At 48.5% G+C, this 16,510-nt stretch overlaps 1 protein-coding gene across 1 annotated transcript in view; it reads left to right on the top strand.

Moving 5' to 3' along the window:
* Nucleotides 1-16,510, top strand: part of LOC144153143 (uncharacterized) — a 90,562-nt gene that overhangs the window by 29,444 nt on the left and 44,608 nt on the right. The window contains exon 3 of the mRNA XM_077684794.1: nucleotides 7,246-7,402. Within this exon, the coding sequence (XP_077540920.1) occupies nucleotides 7,246-7,402 (157 nt within the window). The remainder of the gene's footprint in view (nucleotides 1-7,245; nucleotides 7,403-16,510) is intronic.

Below are 16,510 nucleotides of genomic sequence, written 5' to 3'. Positions count from 1 at the left end.
TGGAAATAACTTGGGACACGAAATTTGGAGAACACAAAAAACAAAAAAAATATAAAAATACAGAAAATTATGAAACGTCTAACGCCGGTTTCGCGAAAGTTCCAAGGGTATTCGTTGTAATGTCATAAATGAAGATAAGTGGCTGGACGAAATTTTGAAAAACTAAATAATAAGAAAAATAGTAAAAAACTGCGGAAAATGGAAAAACGTATAACGCATGGTATTTCCACATTAATGCAGATTTCGCGGAAGTTCCACCTGTGATCGTTATAATACGTAAATGGAGATAATTGGTCGAGCGAAATTTTGAAAAACTAAAAAATTAAGAAAAATATAAAGTAAATACGGAAACGGGCCAACCGTGTAACGCCCTGCATTTCCAAACTCATTCAGATTTCCGGGAAGTTCCAAATTTATTCGTTCCAATGACGTGAATTGATATAATTCGTCGGAAAAAATTTTGAAAAAACTAAAAATTAAGAAAAATATTTAAAAACTACGGGAAATGGCAAAACGTATAATGCAATGCATTTCCACAGTAATGCAGATTTCGTGAAGTTCCCCCTGCAGTCGTTATAATAGCGTAAACGGAGATAATTTGTCGAACGATATTTTGAAAAAATAATAAATAACAAAAATATAAAAAATACGAAAAAAGGCTAATCGTATAACGACCTGCATTTTCACAATAATGCAGCTTTTGCGGAAGTTCCACCTATAATCGTTATATCAGCGTAAATAAGAGGATTCGTAGAAATTTTGAAGCGCTAAAAAACAAGAAAAATATAAAAAATACAAAAAAAAATGGTGAACCATGTAACGCCCTGAATTTCCAAAATAATGCATATTTCGCAAAAGTTTCACTTCTAATCATTATGATAGCGTAAATGGAGATTATTGGCTGGACAGGATTTAGAAAAAACCCAAAAATTTGGCTGGAAGAAACTGACACTCAAGACAAGCGGCGTAAGAATACTACGCATTAGAAGTTAATTCTCTGAATTTCTGCAGACTTTTTATTTTTTTAGTTTTTCAGTATCAAGCTGAATGAAATATCTAAATTTATTTCCCTTTACGCTATTATAACGATTAAATGTAGAACTTCCATGAAATCTGCATTATTATAGAAATGCAGGTTACACGGTTCACCAGTTTCGCTTTTTGTTTTTCTTATTTTTTAGATTTTCAATATTCTGTTCGGCATTACCTCTATTTACACTATATTGCAACGATCAGAGGTAGAACTTCCGCGAAGTCGGCATTATTGTGGAAATGCAGGGCGTTACACCGTCCTGGCTGTGAGGGTACTCGACAAAGAATGCTACGCATTAAAAGTGAATCGACATGATCAGACCTCCTCCGTGTTTATCGTGGGAGTATTGAAAAGAAAGGGGAATAACATGAGAGTTGAGCGGGGGACAGGAGAGGGGCATATTCGTGCAAGAGGCGGCGGGAGACTGGTCTTCCGACGACATCCGCAGCGAATCGAGCAGAGACGGGGCGAATTTTTGTAGCGTGATCTGCACTGGCCGAGGTTGAGCAGATTCGCGTGGCTCCTGGAGAGTCGTGCTGCGCATGCGCGAGGAGCAGTGACGTCACCCGGCGCTCAGAACGTTGCTCGCTCTCCGGCGTCTCTCACACACCCCACGCGCCCAGCGTCTTCGCCGACCTCCGTTCCGCACGTGGCAGCCCGGTCCACTTGATGATCATGCGAGGGGTGGCCGGGTGTGGAACCGATGGCTCGTGCGTCGCAGCAACACCGGCGTGCGCCTGTGGAACGAGCTTAGCTCTGTGGCGATTGGTGACGCTGCGCCGGAGCCGCTTGATAAATATACGTATGTCGCATAATGAGTGTACCGTGTGTGTGTCATTGAAGCAGCAGTAAGCATGATAATCAAGATTATCCTAGACAACCAGGAAATCTAAGAACCACCAGCTGATCCTGGCATAGCCGAGCTAAGCCACTGCTATTTTTTTTTTCTTTCATTGATACTATTAACCAGTAAAGGACGTTCACCTGAGATGCGAAGGGACATGTGTACTCAATAAATACCACTGCAGAAAATGCACCAGATGTGTGCGCTGTATAAATTGTGCGTGCATGCTAAACTTACATATCCAATTCAGTGGACTTGTGTGAAATATTTTACGCTGTTTATCTCTGTCCTCAGCCGTTTTTTCTGTCCAAAGGCCATGCTATAGCCTTTTGTGGGGTGAGAAACGAAAACATAATCTCGCAAGGGTTATTTTCTACACTTGTTCTTTTTCCTACAATTTGGAATTTCTTTATTCCACACCAGAAAGCGACCGACTAGCATTCTTAGGCCATCCTTGGCGTCCTTACCGCAAGCTTTATTTTGCAAAACCATGCGAAGAGCCCATCATTCACATGCATGCAGAGGGCTCGGTTTCAGCAGTGATGAAGCCATAGGTAGCAACGCGGGTCTACGACTGGCACGCAGAGCGTAAACGCTCAAGACCCGGCTGCGCGGGCTACAAAGTCTCCTTCACTCCGAAGTTTTCCGAGCGACTGTACTATCCTTAAAGGCAGGTTGACCGACTAAGACACATAAGCGCACCCGCAAATAGGTGATTAAGTTTGCTAAATTGGTAGCGCAGCTGACTCGTAATCCCACCAGGTGTGGACATTTTTCTGCCTTTTCATTCTTCTGTACCATTTCGAAATTCCTATGTTGACACAAAACCGAAAAGTATACTTTCCCGATGCCGTCCTTGCAGACTTAAAGGGGCCATGCAGACAAAATCGAAGTTTGTTTTATTCGAAAGATTTGGTCTTTGATGGGGTGGCCCCAGCGCTTGTGCGGCCTCAAACGAAGCTTTATTCACCGAGGAGTTGAACAATTTCAACACAAAAGTTTGATTCTCCCGCTAAATCATCTGTTTCGTAACGTCTGGGATAACGTATCCAGGACAGGTGCCCAAGCGAACGTTAGCTTCACTCGATTCAGGCGCGGTTCACTGCAATGCCTGCACCGGCGAACGGTGCGCTGCACCAAAGAGCTCGATTCGCCACTGCTGGAAAGGGGCTCTGCACCGCGTCCCTCGATTGCTCATGGTGCAGCCGCGGTGCCGCAGCGGTGCAGAAATAACGGCTGCACCTGCTACAGAGTAGCTACATCAAGTCGGTCTCTGCACGCGCGAGTTGGCAGGCGGCTGCGGTGACCGCGTGGAAATGTTTGTCGAACTCGAAGATACGCTTCCTGGACTTCACGTTGTCGTTGGTGCGTTCGGTGAAACCGAAATGGTCGTCAGCTTCGAGTTTTACAGGAAGACAGGCGAGGATGATTAGCAGACGACTATGCCTGCACGTCGCTCGATTGGAAACACATGAGAGGGCGCTTCTGAAGATTCAGCCATGGTGCAGACACCGCGGAACCACGACGGTGCACTGCACATGCACAGGAATTTCTCTCTACCGCGGTACCGTGCGCCACTTTTGGATCCGACGGGGCTGTTGTGCGCCGTTTAGCCTGCAGCGAACTGCGAACCGTCTTGTTTACCGCCATTCCTCTTAAAGGGACACTGAAGTGAATTTGTCAAGCTCCCGTTTTTGCTTGCACTGCGTAGACTGGCTCAAATTAGCACACTTTTCATCGTTTATTCGGTTGACAAATCGGTAATTATTTTACAAAGCGCGAAATAAGAAAAACTACCATGCGCGGTTTGCGGCGGCCGCACCAACTAAAGCTGTGACGTTAGGAGGAGCGGGCACCGTGATTGGACGATGCCCAAGGTGAGCAACCAAACAAGTTTCGGTTTCGGTTTCGGTTCTGTAAAACACAACCGTTGGCGTTGTTGGATGGGCATTCTCAATAACTCAGTAATCATCGTACCGCGCTTCTGCCATGTTATCAGCTGTAAAAATGCATAAAGATAAGCCTCCTAGGACGGATTGGAATCGTAGCATTCACTAGCCGAACCTACGCAGTGCATGAACGCCCTCCGCGTACCCGCAGACGCCCAAATGTCATGCGCTTTTCCCCCATATTTGGAGCTTGCCTCCCTCATGCCTGTGTCGTAAAAAGCGTGTTCGCACCAGGCCAAGGGTCTGTTCATTCTGGCCTGTGCCCACTGCCCGCAAGCAGTCGGTGCTTATGGCAACAGCACGCCAACGAGAACTCGCTAGCGCGCGAGTGCCAGCCTGCGCGCGTTTGGTGAACTAGTTCGTGGAGCCATGAACGTTGCGGCCCAAAAAAAGGTGAACTCAATACAGAAAACATCGGCGGAAAACGAAAAAGTTAACTTACAAAAAAAAAAAAAAGCACGTACCCGCGGGGATTCGAACTCGTGACTTGCAAAATACTTGCGGTGGCAAACCTAGCAACCCAGACCACTCGGCCACGGAACGGGCGCCGCTGGCACTGGTAATATAGGGTATATATTGTACAACCAGTTTACACTTTTATTTAGTTTTGGCATTTCAAGCAGCTTAGGTGACTATTTGTTGTATTGCGCTCGTGCAGTAAGCGTCGCCTGAGTTTCCACAATAGCTCACGTCTAGCAATTGCATTTCGTAGACGGAAAAGCGTTCGCAGATGCGTAGTCGTGCTGCTGACCGCTGTGCTTGTTCGCCCAGCGCAAAAAAGTGCTTCCCGCACCCTAGTTTTACGCTGTACGGTAAAAATATCAGTTGATATTATTTTCTTAGTACCTATATTGACTTCGCTGACTCTTCTCCCGCCTTCAAGAGGCCTTATATTTTCCTACTGGCATACCAGTCAGCGAAGCGTCGCATGTGCGCTTGTGCAGCGCTTGTGTGAAGCGACCTTGACTTGGAGCTAGATACAGTGTACAAACTAACCAAGTAAAGAAAGGCAAATTCTACCATTCACAAGCGTGTCCTGGCTTCGTTTCAACTGAGCGAACGAATTGCGACCACCCGTCGGCGGCCGGCGGACGAAACGCTGGGCCGACTGACTCTGTCTGAAGGCCGGGGAGCCGTGCAGTAGCGCAACCAATTGCCAGCTTATCCCCTCCTGACGTCACACGAAAACGCCGCAGAAAATGGGCGAGCGTAAAGAGAGGAGGACAGCATTTTCGAATTAATTTTTCTACTAAATAAAATCGCGTAAACGCGCCCAGGGTGGTCGAAACATGGCCTGGGGACTCCGGACTACAATTTGCGAAAGTAATCCCGCAATGTTTACATATCACTTCAGTGTCCCTTTAAATCGCGCCACAATGCCGGTCAGAACCGCTGCCCGCACTCGCTTTGTCTCCTAGCATATTTGCACCTGGCTTGTTTCAACAGCGAAGTTGTTTGGCAAATCGTAATTTTTTTGTGTCCGCAGTTTAAAATTACAAAGAATTGCCGAACGCGCGCACGTGAGGGCGGGCCTCGTGGCGAGCGCCCAGCGTCCCCGGCGCACGTTTGCCAGCCAAGCATGCCAAGTAGAGAGATGGGCCAGGTCAAAAAAAAAAAAATCCGGCGTTCGCAGTAATCGCGAAAACCCTTGCTCGGAACGAGAAAGACACGCCGTAGCATACACCCCTCCAAGGTGATATTGTGATATTCAATGCTTATTACTTCCAAAAATGAAGGAAGCTCACACTTGTGGCAATAATGATGGAGTAAAGGTCGTTGAGGCAGTGAAAAATGAGTGAATCGGCTGCAATCGTGTACTTAAAGGGGGCCCTGCAATACTCTTTGAGCAGTGCAAGTAAACCTGCGTGACGTGTAGATTACACTGCCAGGAACACCTGAGCCAAATATCACACGTGCACGTGAAGCGGTGAGGGCGCAAATCGCCGTGAAAGACGCGAAAAAAGCCAGCCGCGCTCTGTTCAGTTTTCCTCATTATGCACCCCTGGAAAGGCCTAAACGACGTCATCGAGGCCATGGTTGTCATATTGGCTGTCGCTGGTCAACTTCGCGGCTTATTTCTCTCACTTCCTGTGACGATCCGCCATCGTCGGCGCTGTTGTGTACCAACCTCTTCTGTATCTGAACCAGAACGCAAAGTTTTGGCGTTTCTGTTGTGTTTTGTGTGCACGTGCAGTTTGAGTGGCGAACTCAATACTTCCTTTTAAGCCAGACCACTCTACAACAAACGTTTATTGTTTCAAACACGCCCTAGCAGCCCGAGCGCGCTCTTGCAAACAGGCTGTCACGCCTGCTTTTATGTCACACCGTATACCCGTAATAGACACCTCTACGTTGCGGAGGAAACTCCCCGGCATCTGATATATCGAAGGCCGCCCAATTAACTGAACGCCGCGAACCGCTCCCTCTCCGGGAGAGAGCGGGCAGCTTTCGTCGCGTTGTCCCAACGTTGTCCGTGGTCGAGTTGACAGGGAACAATTATGCGTGATTTTTCATCGTGCGTAGTTTGGGTGATAGTGCCCGGATTTTCACAATTCTTGAAGGAGGAGATAGCTGGGGCAATACCCGTTACCCAAAATAAATTCCGAGCAGTCGATGGTAAGTGCTGCAGGTCCCCTTTAAACCTTCGTGATGGTCGTGAAGGCTGCGTACAGCTTCGCTACCTTCAAGACTTTCGCGTCAGTGTGAGCTTCCTTCATTTCTTTCGTTAATAGTAATTGTTTCGGCAACATTGGACATGCTCGACAAACGATGTCCCCTAAGACAATGTCCAAGTATCGTGTGAGACAATCCCAAAGCGCTCGACTGCTGTGCAGCTACGACAAGCAGAGCGCGCCCAGTACCAATATCAGACGCGCTGGTGCTGCTGTGTTTACGCGTGCTTTAGTAGCTTCCATTGCTTACCCCACCACTCTTACAGCCAGAAAAAATATGCATTAAATTTAACCGCCAATAGCTCATTCTGCAAGCTTATAAGCCCTGCCTAACTTGCGCTTGCTTTTGTCGGACTCAGCAAATTCCACAGCTGCCCGTAATACGTTTTAAGTTCTGGTGCAGGAAATGAGCTACTGGGTTGCATGGTCATTCTCATTTTTCACAATTATATAGCTTATATGAGCGAAGATTTCGTTAACAGGGAAGTTAGTGTTATTCTAACGAGGCAATCTTTCGAATGAACCAAAGCTTCATTTTTCCTTACTCTTCTAATTTTTGGTATCCCCGTCCGTCCATCCGTCCGTCCATCCGTCCGTCCATCCGTCCGTCCCTCCGTCCTCACATGCATCTATTGATCCGTGCACGCCCCCACACTCCCGCGCACTGGTGAAAATGTGAAGAATTAGCTCGATGGCTGTGCTCACCTGCTGTCTAATTGGGCAACTGCGTGCGTCTTACATTCGCAGTTATGCCCAGCGTCTGGCAAATGTGACAAATGTCACGGTGACCACCTCGCTGATAGCATCGAGGACAACGGTCTACAGCAAGATGAGAGTGGCCGTCACCTCGGGCACAACCGGGTTAGCGAAGCCGACTGTTCCTACTCCATTGGACGTCGTTGCGGTCAGTGAAGCGATAATGCTCCGAAGCTATGAATAATTTGAAAGCGCGAATAGAACAAAGCCTTGTTCATTCTCCTTGAACTACGTGCGTAGAAGTCTCTCAGCACAACATGCAACTGGCAATAGCGTCGTTTACAACTGATGTTATTAGACCTGTGTATTGCGTATTTGGATCTAGAAAGAACAGCTATATTTTTGCTAAGGGCGCAAAACTTTGTGGATGTCGTAATGCGTAGCATCTTTTGCTGAGTACCCCCGTATCCTGAACCATGTGCACAAAGATGCACATTTGGCGGATGGTCCCTAATTATCGGTATGAGCGCATAAACTGAGATGGGAATTTCAAAAAAGAAGCAAAATAGAAAGTGTTAAAATTATAAAAGTGTACGTACAAAATAGGAAAATCAGTCTTGCGCATACCACCCCGCCCTCAGACGAAGACAAATAAAGAAATTCGAATAAAATGACGGAACACGAAAAAATGCGAATAGGGACCACCGTGTAAATGCCCACCATTTGCATAAAAATGCATAGTCGGCGCAGTTAACGCTCGTAATCGTTATAATCACACAAATTAATATAATTGGTCGAAGGAAATTTAAACACTAAAATGCTAAAAAAAATAGAAAGTTACAAAAGGGCCCTAACAAAAATATGTATCGTTTACATTAACCTCACAAAACGGAGAAAAAAATTAAAAATCCTAGAAAAGACGACTGAAACACGAATTAAAATATCCTCAGAGTACGAGGCGATTCGCCACCAGGGGGCCGAGCCGTTCAGGTAGAGTCCAAATGGGCTCTGTATTTTCTCACTTTCTGCGGCAATCATTCCATGACCATATCGGAAAGAATCACTGCATCGAGTGTCTCCAAGCATCCGCTGCCTGAGGACACCAAATTTTGGAAGGTAGGAACCCTGGCTGGCCTTTTTCGGCCAACTTTTTCATCGCAAGCGGCCCAGCCCAGCTAACCCTATTTCGAACATCGGCGCACCGAGGAACGGCGGCGACGGCCGCCTCCCCGCCTAGAATCACGGGTGACCTTCCCCCGAGGACCGGAGCCGCAAAATGGAGGGCGTCGAAGTGGAAGGGGAGCCCATCTCGCACGAAGAAATTACTGATGAGGCCGACTGGCTCACAAACCATCGTCGACGTGGCGCTCGCGCCATCGCCAACATGAACCTGACACCGGGGCTCCCTCGTGGGCAAGACCCTGGCGGTGCCCGGTCAACGAACCAGAGGCAACGTGCACAACAGCAACTGCGCAGGCAACGGCGGACGCCTCGCCAACCGCACCTGCCCAAGGAAGACGTAAAGATCGTGCTGCGGCCGAGAGAGGACCTGGACGTCATCAAGATCAGCCTCGCTGGTCTGCGCGATGGCGTGCTACACGCGTCCGGCCTCGAATGCGAGGAAGCGGAGGAAGACGTCCTGCGCATCCACACAGCCAAGAAAATCATCGTTTCAAGCACCCCCAGCATGGAGCGGGCAGAGAAGTACAGCGCAATCAAAGTTCTCCGCATCGGAGAGGAGGCCTGTGAGGTGTCCCCGTACGTGGCGCCGCCAGAAGACACCGCCAAAGGGGCGATACGCAGTGTTGTACGGAACGGCGTTACAAGAAACGGCGTTCCTGGAACTAGTTCCTTTTTGGAGGAACGGAGGAACGCCACCGTTCCATTAAGGGCCGGTGGAACTGTAACGGTAACTCGTTACGTTTTTGAAGGAACGGCAGGAACGGCGTTCCTGCCGTTACATCACTAGGATATGGCTGTTTTTGATGCCAAGGCTCGAGTACAAAAATCCACAAAGCGCTACTGCGTTTCTCTTCCTATAAGATGGTCAGTTTGCCCGCCCTTCAGCCGTACGTGCTCCTCGAAGGTCAAAGGCAGAAGAATAACCACGCAGCAGGCCGCAGCTTGTGCTTGCTTTCATGCTGGTTGCTTACGCGGCGTTCGACGGGTGAATAGCGTAGCCGCGAGAATGCTTTTCACCCTTCATCGTTTGTCTGAGGAGGCCAGAATGGGCGTCTGGCCGATAGAATTGTTCCCTGGCCGGGAAAGAATAGAGAGTTTTAGCAGTCCGTCCGTTCTGTCGTATGCGTTGTTACTGGGTTGACCGGGACCCGGCTGGGCACTTGGGCATTTATCGCGGTAGGGGGATCAGTTCCACGGGCCTGCCTTCGCCATGTCCGTGCCTACGCAGCCTTCCTGCTCGCCCTTCCGCGCGCTCAGGAGCAGACCGGTCCCGGACAACCCAGTAACAACGTAGCCAACGAAGCGGACGGACTGCCTAACGGGATCCGGACATTTGGGTGTCGGACATTTCGGTCCAAGACGTTTTGGTGTGGACATTTCTGTGCACAGACATTTTGGTGCACGACGTCTTGGCCCAGATATTTTGAGTGAGGGGATGTCCCAGGCATTCTTTGAACATTTTAGCTTTAATATTGTAATTTTGTGACTTGATATGATTTTACGTTCGAGACTTGTGCTTGCGCCGCCGTTCGTGGAAACGAACGCTAAACCCTGGCGGAGCATTTCCACGTGAAACCCAACTTCTGTAGCAGATCGTAAAAATTAACTTTGTTAATCTGGATCCGTTCAACCATTTTTTGTTATTTTAACATTCATGTGAACAACCCTAATACTTTAAGTGTTACCAAAGCGCTTTCCTTTCACTTCACCCAACGGTGCAAGACGCTGCTGTTTTAGTCTATTCCTCCCCCCCCCCCCCCCCCCGCAAAACTTCCGCGAAAAAACAACAGAAAAATGAGGTCGATTAGGCGCGTGTACATTTAGTTTTAATTATTCTCTCAATCAATCTCGCCTTCGTTGTATTCGGTGTCAGTTCTACTTAAAACTAACAAACCAACGATCTCACTTACGGTGGCGTTACTTGGGGGAGGGGAAAGCTGAGCCCCGCCGGCAATCATCCCCCTAAGTAGAGAGAGAGGGGTGCCACTTGTGGTTCCCCATTGCGTCAACTGGACTTCGAAAACATGAAGACGACTGTTGCCGCTCTCGTCACACTAGCCTATTCATTTTTTTTGCTCCTTATAACGGGAGGAAGCGATGTATACCTGGTGTGTCCATGATATGCGCGTCTTGATGAGTTAATTCCCAAGGGGGCGACTGAAGGCGCAGAAAGAGCGATTCCTGGAGTAGGGGCGCCGTCGATATGACCGCGACGCGCGGAAGGGCGTAGCCAGCAAACGATAGTGGCCATTGTGTTCTCAGCGGCTTTTTGGGTGGCTTTTTGTGTCCCATTATAGAGGTTTCGTGCGCCCATGGTCAATGTAAAGCTTTTTCTCTGTTTTAAACGCGAAGTGTGCTATGTCATTGTTCTGACTGTATCACCCAATTCCTGCGAAAGCCTCCACTAAGAGGCTAGCAGTATGTTCTAAATAAAAAAATTAAAAAAAAATCACTGGGGTGACGCTTCGGAGACGGGAAGGGGGGGGGGGGGGCGCTAGAACAAAGGAATAAAATGTGGTAAATGTAGGCTTGAAAACATTAAACGAAGGTTGGTTGTTTGTATACACGACCGTTACGCGCTTAATCAGCATTTAGGACATTAGAACCTGCGGCTGTTTTCCAAAAGGCCCGTTTTCTCTCCCCGACAATATCCTAGACCAGTTTTCGCGAATTCATTTTAGCAAGGCAGCCCAGCCTACGTAATACTCTTCATAAGGTTTTCTTCATTCTGGGGGGCTAGCTAATGTTTGTTACTTTTTGGATATTAAGAGTGTGCATGTAATTTATGTAATTTGAGGGTGTGTAATTAAAAAAAATACAAAAGAGGTGGTAGACCATCGTAAACACGGGTAATTGTCTTAGCTAAAAAAGAGCGAATATAAATTAACAACCTGTCATAAATGAAAAAACGCGTGTGCTAAAGTATTCAATCGGATGTATAACAGGTGTCCCCAGGAAGAGGTATTAAACAAAAATATATAAATGTAGAATTTCAAAAATACCTGGCAAAGATCGAACATGGCATCAATCAAAAAAAAAAAAATTCACTGCTCCAGATTGTTGTCCATAACCCACATTAAGCGGAAATAAATATATAATGGCTGTCGCAAACAGGCAAGCACCGGATAATTTGGTCGCCGAAATGTCCGTACGCCGAAATGTCCTTACACCGAAATTTCCTCACCGAAATATCCTGCACCGAAATGTCCTTGAGCCGTCTGGAGTTTGTCCAGTGCTCCCTGAAAAAATTCGCCTAGGAGCGTTTCTTTTGATTATCTTTATATCCAGATAATCTCCTGCCGGTGGTGTTAATATTCGTATATTATACGTTGTTCGATGTGAGTTTTAAATGTCTCACCTAATTTCGACCCAGGATTATCCGACACTATATTTTAATTTAAAAACCTAAGTGTAACGTTAATGTAACGACACGTTCCAATTTTCGAAGTGGAACTGGAACGCGTTCCTTTCGCAATAAAGGAACTTGTAACGGGAACTCGTTTCAAAATTGGCAAGGAACGAGGAACGAGCTTTCGTTCCTATTTTGGAGGAACGTGTACGACACTGGCCGATACGCAACATCCCTGAATATGACAGCGCCGAAGCTACAACGAAGAGTCTCGTCTACAAGAAAAACCCCACGATTATTCAAGCGAGAAGGATGGGCCGGTCCAACTCGGTCATCATCGTTTTCGAAGGCGACAGAGTACCCCACTACGTCCATTATCGCGGAGTCGAGTACAGATGCTTCCTACATAAGACGCAGCATGAGGTATGCGACGCATGCGGCAGAGTGGGACACCGGTCCGATGTGTGCCCGTACCAAAAACCAAGGTATGCAAAAACTGTGGCAGTAAAAACCCACCGGAAAACCATCCGCGGTGCCAAATTGCGCTCTGTGTGAACGGGATCACCCCACCGGTGACAAACAATGCCGACAACGATTCCGTGCTCCCTACTTGATTAAAAAACGACAGTGGGAGAAGAAACAAAGGCAAGAGGGAAACGATAAGGGGAAACATTGCGGCCGACGTGTGGACACATCGTCCATACTCAAGCACGACGAGAAGCGGGACAAGGAAGGCGAGAGGCGTGATCGTTCGAGCTCCTTTCTGCGCCTCCCGCTTCACGAGCGCCAGAGCAAGCAGGACTCAAGCCGCGCAGCTGGTGGCCGAGACGATTCCACGGGGAGGCAACACCGGTCAAGATCGAAGTCGCGACACAGAAGGCCAGGACTCGAGGCACCAATCAAGGTCCACGTCTCGCAGCGGCAAGATTCCGCCGAGTGGAAACCAACAGAGCAAGGTGAGCTGGGCTAGCGCGGTCTCCCACAGCGCAGCTCCGCGGACCAACGCGGCAGGCGGCGGTTGCAAAGCTAGCTCGGCAGAAGTAGAACAATCAGAAATCACTAAAGTAAAAAAGACGCTGGAGATAGTTCTCAGCGAAAATAAGGCACTTAAAGCAGAAATTGCGAAACTCAAGGGCGCAAACTGCAACCAAGTGGCCGCGCCACAGAATTCAGGCGTATTCCCATCGCAGCCTCGCGGCAGCGGGTAACATCCAGGATCAATCTCCAAAACCACTGGTGGAAAAAGAGCCGTCGCAAATCCCCCTATTAGCTAAACTTCGTCTAGTGGCGAGATGGAGGAGTCGATACCTGAGTTGGCTGAGTCCCCCCTCCGAAGCGCAGGGCGACTAACAAAGAACAAGACCTCTCGAGAAACCCCGAGGTATCCGGGCCAAGTGAATGTGTAAATCAAGAAATGATTAATCAATTTGGGGAAAGGCTGAGCGGGACACTAAGCAAAAAATTGGGGGCCATGCTGGCGAAATTCGCCGAGAGCATTGGCGCCAAAATCGATGCCCTGAACACGAGAGTGACATTACTAGAAACCGCCATCCCGCGCCTTAACGGAGGAGGAGGAGTGGGCGCGGGCCCAATAAAACGTATACCAAACCCTACTCCAGACCTACTTCGGTGGAAAGTGCTAGGACCACTCTCGAAAACAATGAGCTAAGGAACAATGGCGCGGAATCAGATAAACAAGCTTGTCGTTTGGCAGTGGTACTGTCGGGGCTTCCAGCGCAAAAAAGGGGTAAAAGTCCTACTGTGAGCTGGAGAATGACGCCTCGGATGATGAACCAAAAAAGAAATCGATTGTGGCGACCCTCGTCAAGCGTAACTTGCCGGCCATACGTCGCGACATTGATGACGGCACAACGTCCGCGGATCACGTACTCTTAGAAGTAATACCAGAGAGGAAACCCAAGGTGGGCAGTATCTTCATACTTAATGTATACAGCTCCCCTCGTAAAAACCACAGATTTGCCAAGCTGTTCCGCCAAATTCTAGAAACAGCCAAATGAAACACATTGATAATTGTAGGAGACTTCAATGCCCATAGCGGGAAACGATCAAGGGAAGGAAACTCTGGCTTGAAGCGCAGCAGGAGGGCCTTACCCTGATGGCAGACCCCGGGCACCCTACGCGGACATGAAACAGTGTAAGTGGAGACACATCACCAGATTACACGTTCACAAAAAACACACGAACAGAAGCGACGTGGCTAAATACACGAGAAAACTTGGGCAGTGACCAATTCATAATTGCGACCACTTTCGAGGCGGGGCTCGCAAAACACAAAAGGGGGAGACGACTCAAAATTATAGACTGGGATACTTTCCGTCAGTTAAGACCAGCCGAACTTGACTCAACCGACAACGCCAGCACCCAACAGAGGGATATTGAAGATATCGAGGAATGGGCAGCACAGCTACGTAGTAGCGTAGACCATCTACTAAGACATACCGGAAGAGGCAAACCTCAGTCAGCCCGATTCTGGGCTACTGCATATGTGGGAAGCCAAGCAAAGCCTACAAAGGCGACTACAAAGACAAAAGTTCATTCGTAATTTACGCAGAAGTTTGGCAGGCCAGAACCGAGAGATTGATGACTATGCAAACCAGCTTTCACAGCAAAATTGGTACAGTACATGCGACAACATGGAACCCCAGATTGGCCTCGCAAGAACTCGGAGCATTCTTCGCTTCCTAATTGACCCGAAAAATAGCAAAACCACTCAAAAGCACAACCTGAGCATTTTAGTGCACCGATTCGAAGGGTCGGACGATGTCCTATTAGAGGCACTTCGTGATAGATATATAGGGACGAACCCCAAAGAGGAACTTAAATCATACACGGGCAAGGAGAATGAACTCATGGACCGTCCAATCACGGTGGCGGAAGTACGAGGTGCCATTCAGGATCTCCGGACCAGATCTTCCCCGGGCCCAGACGGCATAACCAACAAGATGCTGCGCAACCTGTACGACGGCTCTGCCGAGGCCTTGGCCCGGTACATGAACGTGTGCTGGGACCGAGGTCAAATCCCGGGGCAGTGGAAAACAGCCAAGGTTGTGATGCAAAGTTGCAGATAGAGAACCTAAGAACAAATTCGCTGACGTCATGCGTAGGTAAACTAATGGAACACGTGTTATTGAAAATACTTAATAAATACGCAGAAGAGGAAGGACTCTTTCCGGAAACTATGATAGGTTTCGCCCAAAATTGTCGACGCAAGACATCATGCTCAGGCTTAAGCACAATATCATTGACGGGGAGAACTGTTCCCCTTTAGATACTAGGGCAATTCTGGGGCTTGACCTAACCAAGGCATTCGACAACGTAAAACATTCGGCTATCTTAGAGAACTTGCAAAAACTAGGATTAGGCCACAAGGCGTATGAATATGTCAGGAACTTTCTTACGGATCGAACTGCTACACTTGACGTAGGGGGGCTGCAATCGGCCACGTTAGAGTTCGGAAGCAGAGGTAGTCCTCAGGGGTCTGTCCTTTCGTCCTTCCTTTTCAACGTGGCCATGGTTGGCCTTCCAGTAATCCTACACAACATATAGGGACTACATCACAGCCTGTACGCCGATGATGTCACGCTCTGGGTGGCGGGGGGACGCGACGGTCATGTGCAGGACACTCTACAACGGGCGATCGAGGCTGCAAAGGGGTACGTAAGACCAAGAGGCTTGAGTTGCTCCCCACAAAAATCGGAGCTACTGATATACCGTCCGACCAGCAGAGGGCGCAAAACCGACTCGACCACTCCAAACATTCACCTTTTTGCAGGTGGTAGGCAGCGTATCCCGACAGTCCAGAGTATCAGGGTTTTGTGCCTCAGAATTCAGGCCAATGGGCACAACATAAAAACCATACGCGCGCTGGAAAAAAAATTGGGCCCATCTCCCCGCGAGGGGGACTCGAGTAAAAGCGCCGCATAGGGGGTGGGTGTATTGCGTTAACGTTTAGTGTTTGGGGAGTTGGTGGTAGTGAATGCGTTGTATCAGCAGCTTCTTGACGTAGTTTGAATGAGTCAAGGATATAAGGCGCGTTCGTAGCCTCCCATTCTGTGTCGGCTTTGTGGCGCAGTGGGCAGAGCACCATGTACATTGCGTTCCGCCCGCAGGGTCGAGGGATCGAAACCAGACGCCGGATAGTATTTTTTTATATAGTGTAGGGGGAGGGGTGCGGACTACGACTACGGACGTCAACGCGGGTGACATCGTGAGTTACTGAAATGCTCTGCATTTAAAGGCCAACTGCACTCAAATTTTCGACAACGTAAAAATAATGTCACCTAATAGTACACATAAAAAGAGTGCGAAATTCAAAATACTGCGTTTCAAAGTTCAACGCGCGCGACGCAAACGGCTCGCGAAATTGGCGTTTTCGGAACCGAAACTGAATAGAAAAGGCGGCCATTACCGGCGGCCGGACGTGACGTACGTGAGGGAACGGAAGCGGCCGCGCTAGCACCGGCGGCCGCTCAGAGCCGCCTTCAAATGCGCTTGGCGTCGCGTTTGGCACTGTTATTTCCACAGAAGAACTTCCACCAACGTTTGCCCATGATAATTGAGTTATGCCCAATTTCGGCATCGCGTTGCTATCAATCGAGATGAAGTAGACCGTCCGACAGTAATTTTTTTCCATCAGTACAGCTGCGGGAGTGACGATTCTCGGCATTGCGAGTAAAAAAGTGGACCCTGATTTACGAAGCTACTTGCTCGTATACGATATCGAAAAGTAGCTTTCGTTAGCCGGCGCCTCGGAAATCACATCGA

Source organism: Haemaphysalis longicornis, unplaced genomic scaffold (assembly GCF_048455015.1).
Source record: "Haemaphysalis longicornis isolate Haplotype H1 unplaced genomic scaffold, Haemaphysalis longicornis Haplotype H1 scaffold_9, whole genome shotgun sequence".
Lineage (NCBI taxonomy): Eukaryota > Metazoa > Arthropoda > Arachnida > Ixodida > Ixodidae > Haemaphysalis > Haemaphysalis longicornis.
The sequence above is the reverse complement of the archived record's forward strand: the minus strand, read 5'-3'. Positions and strand labels throughout refer to the sequence as shown.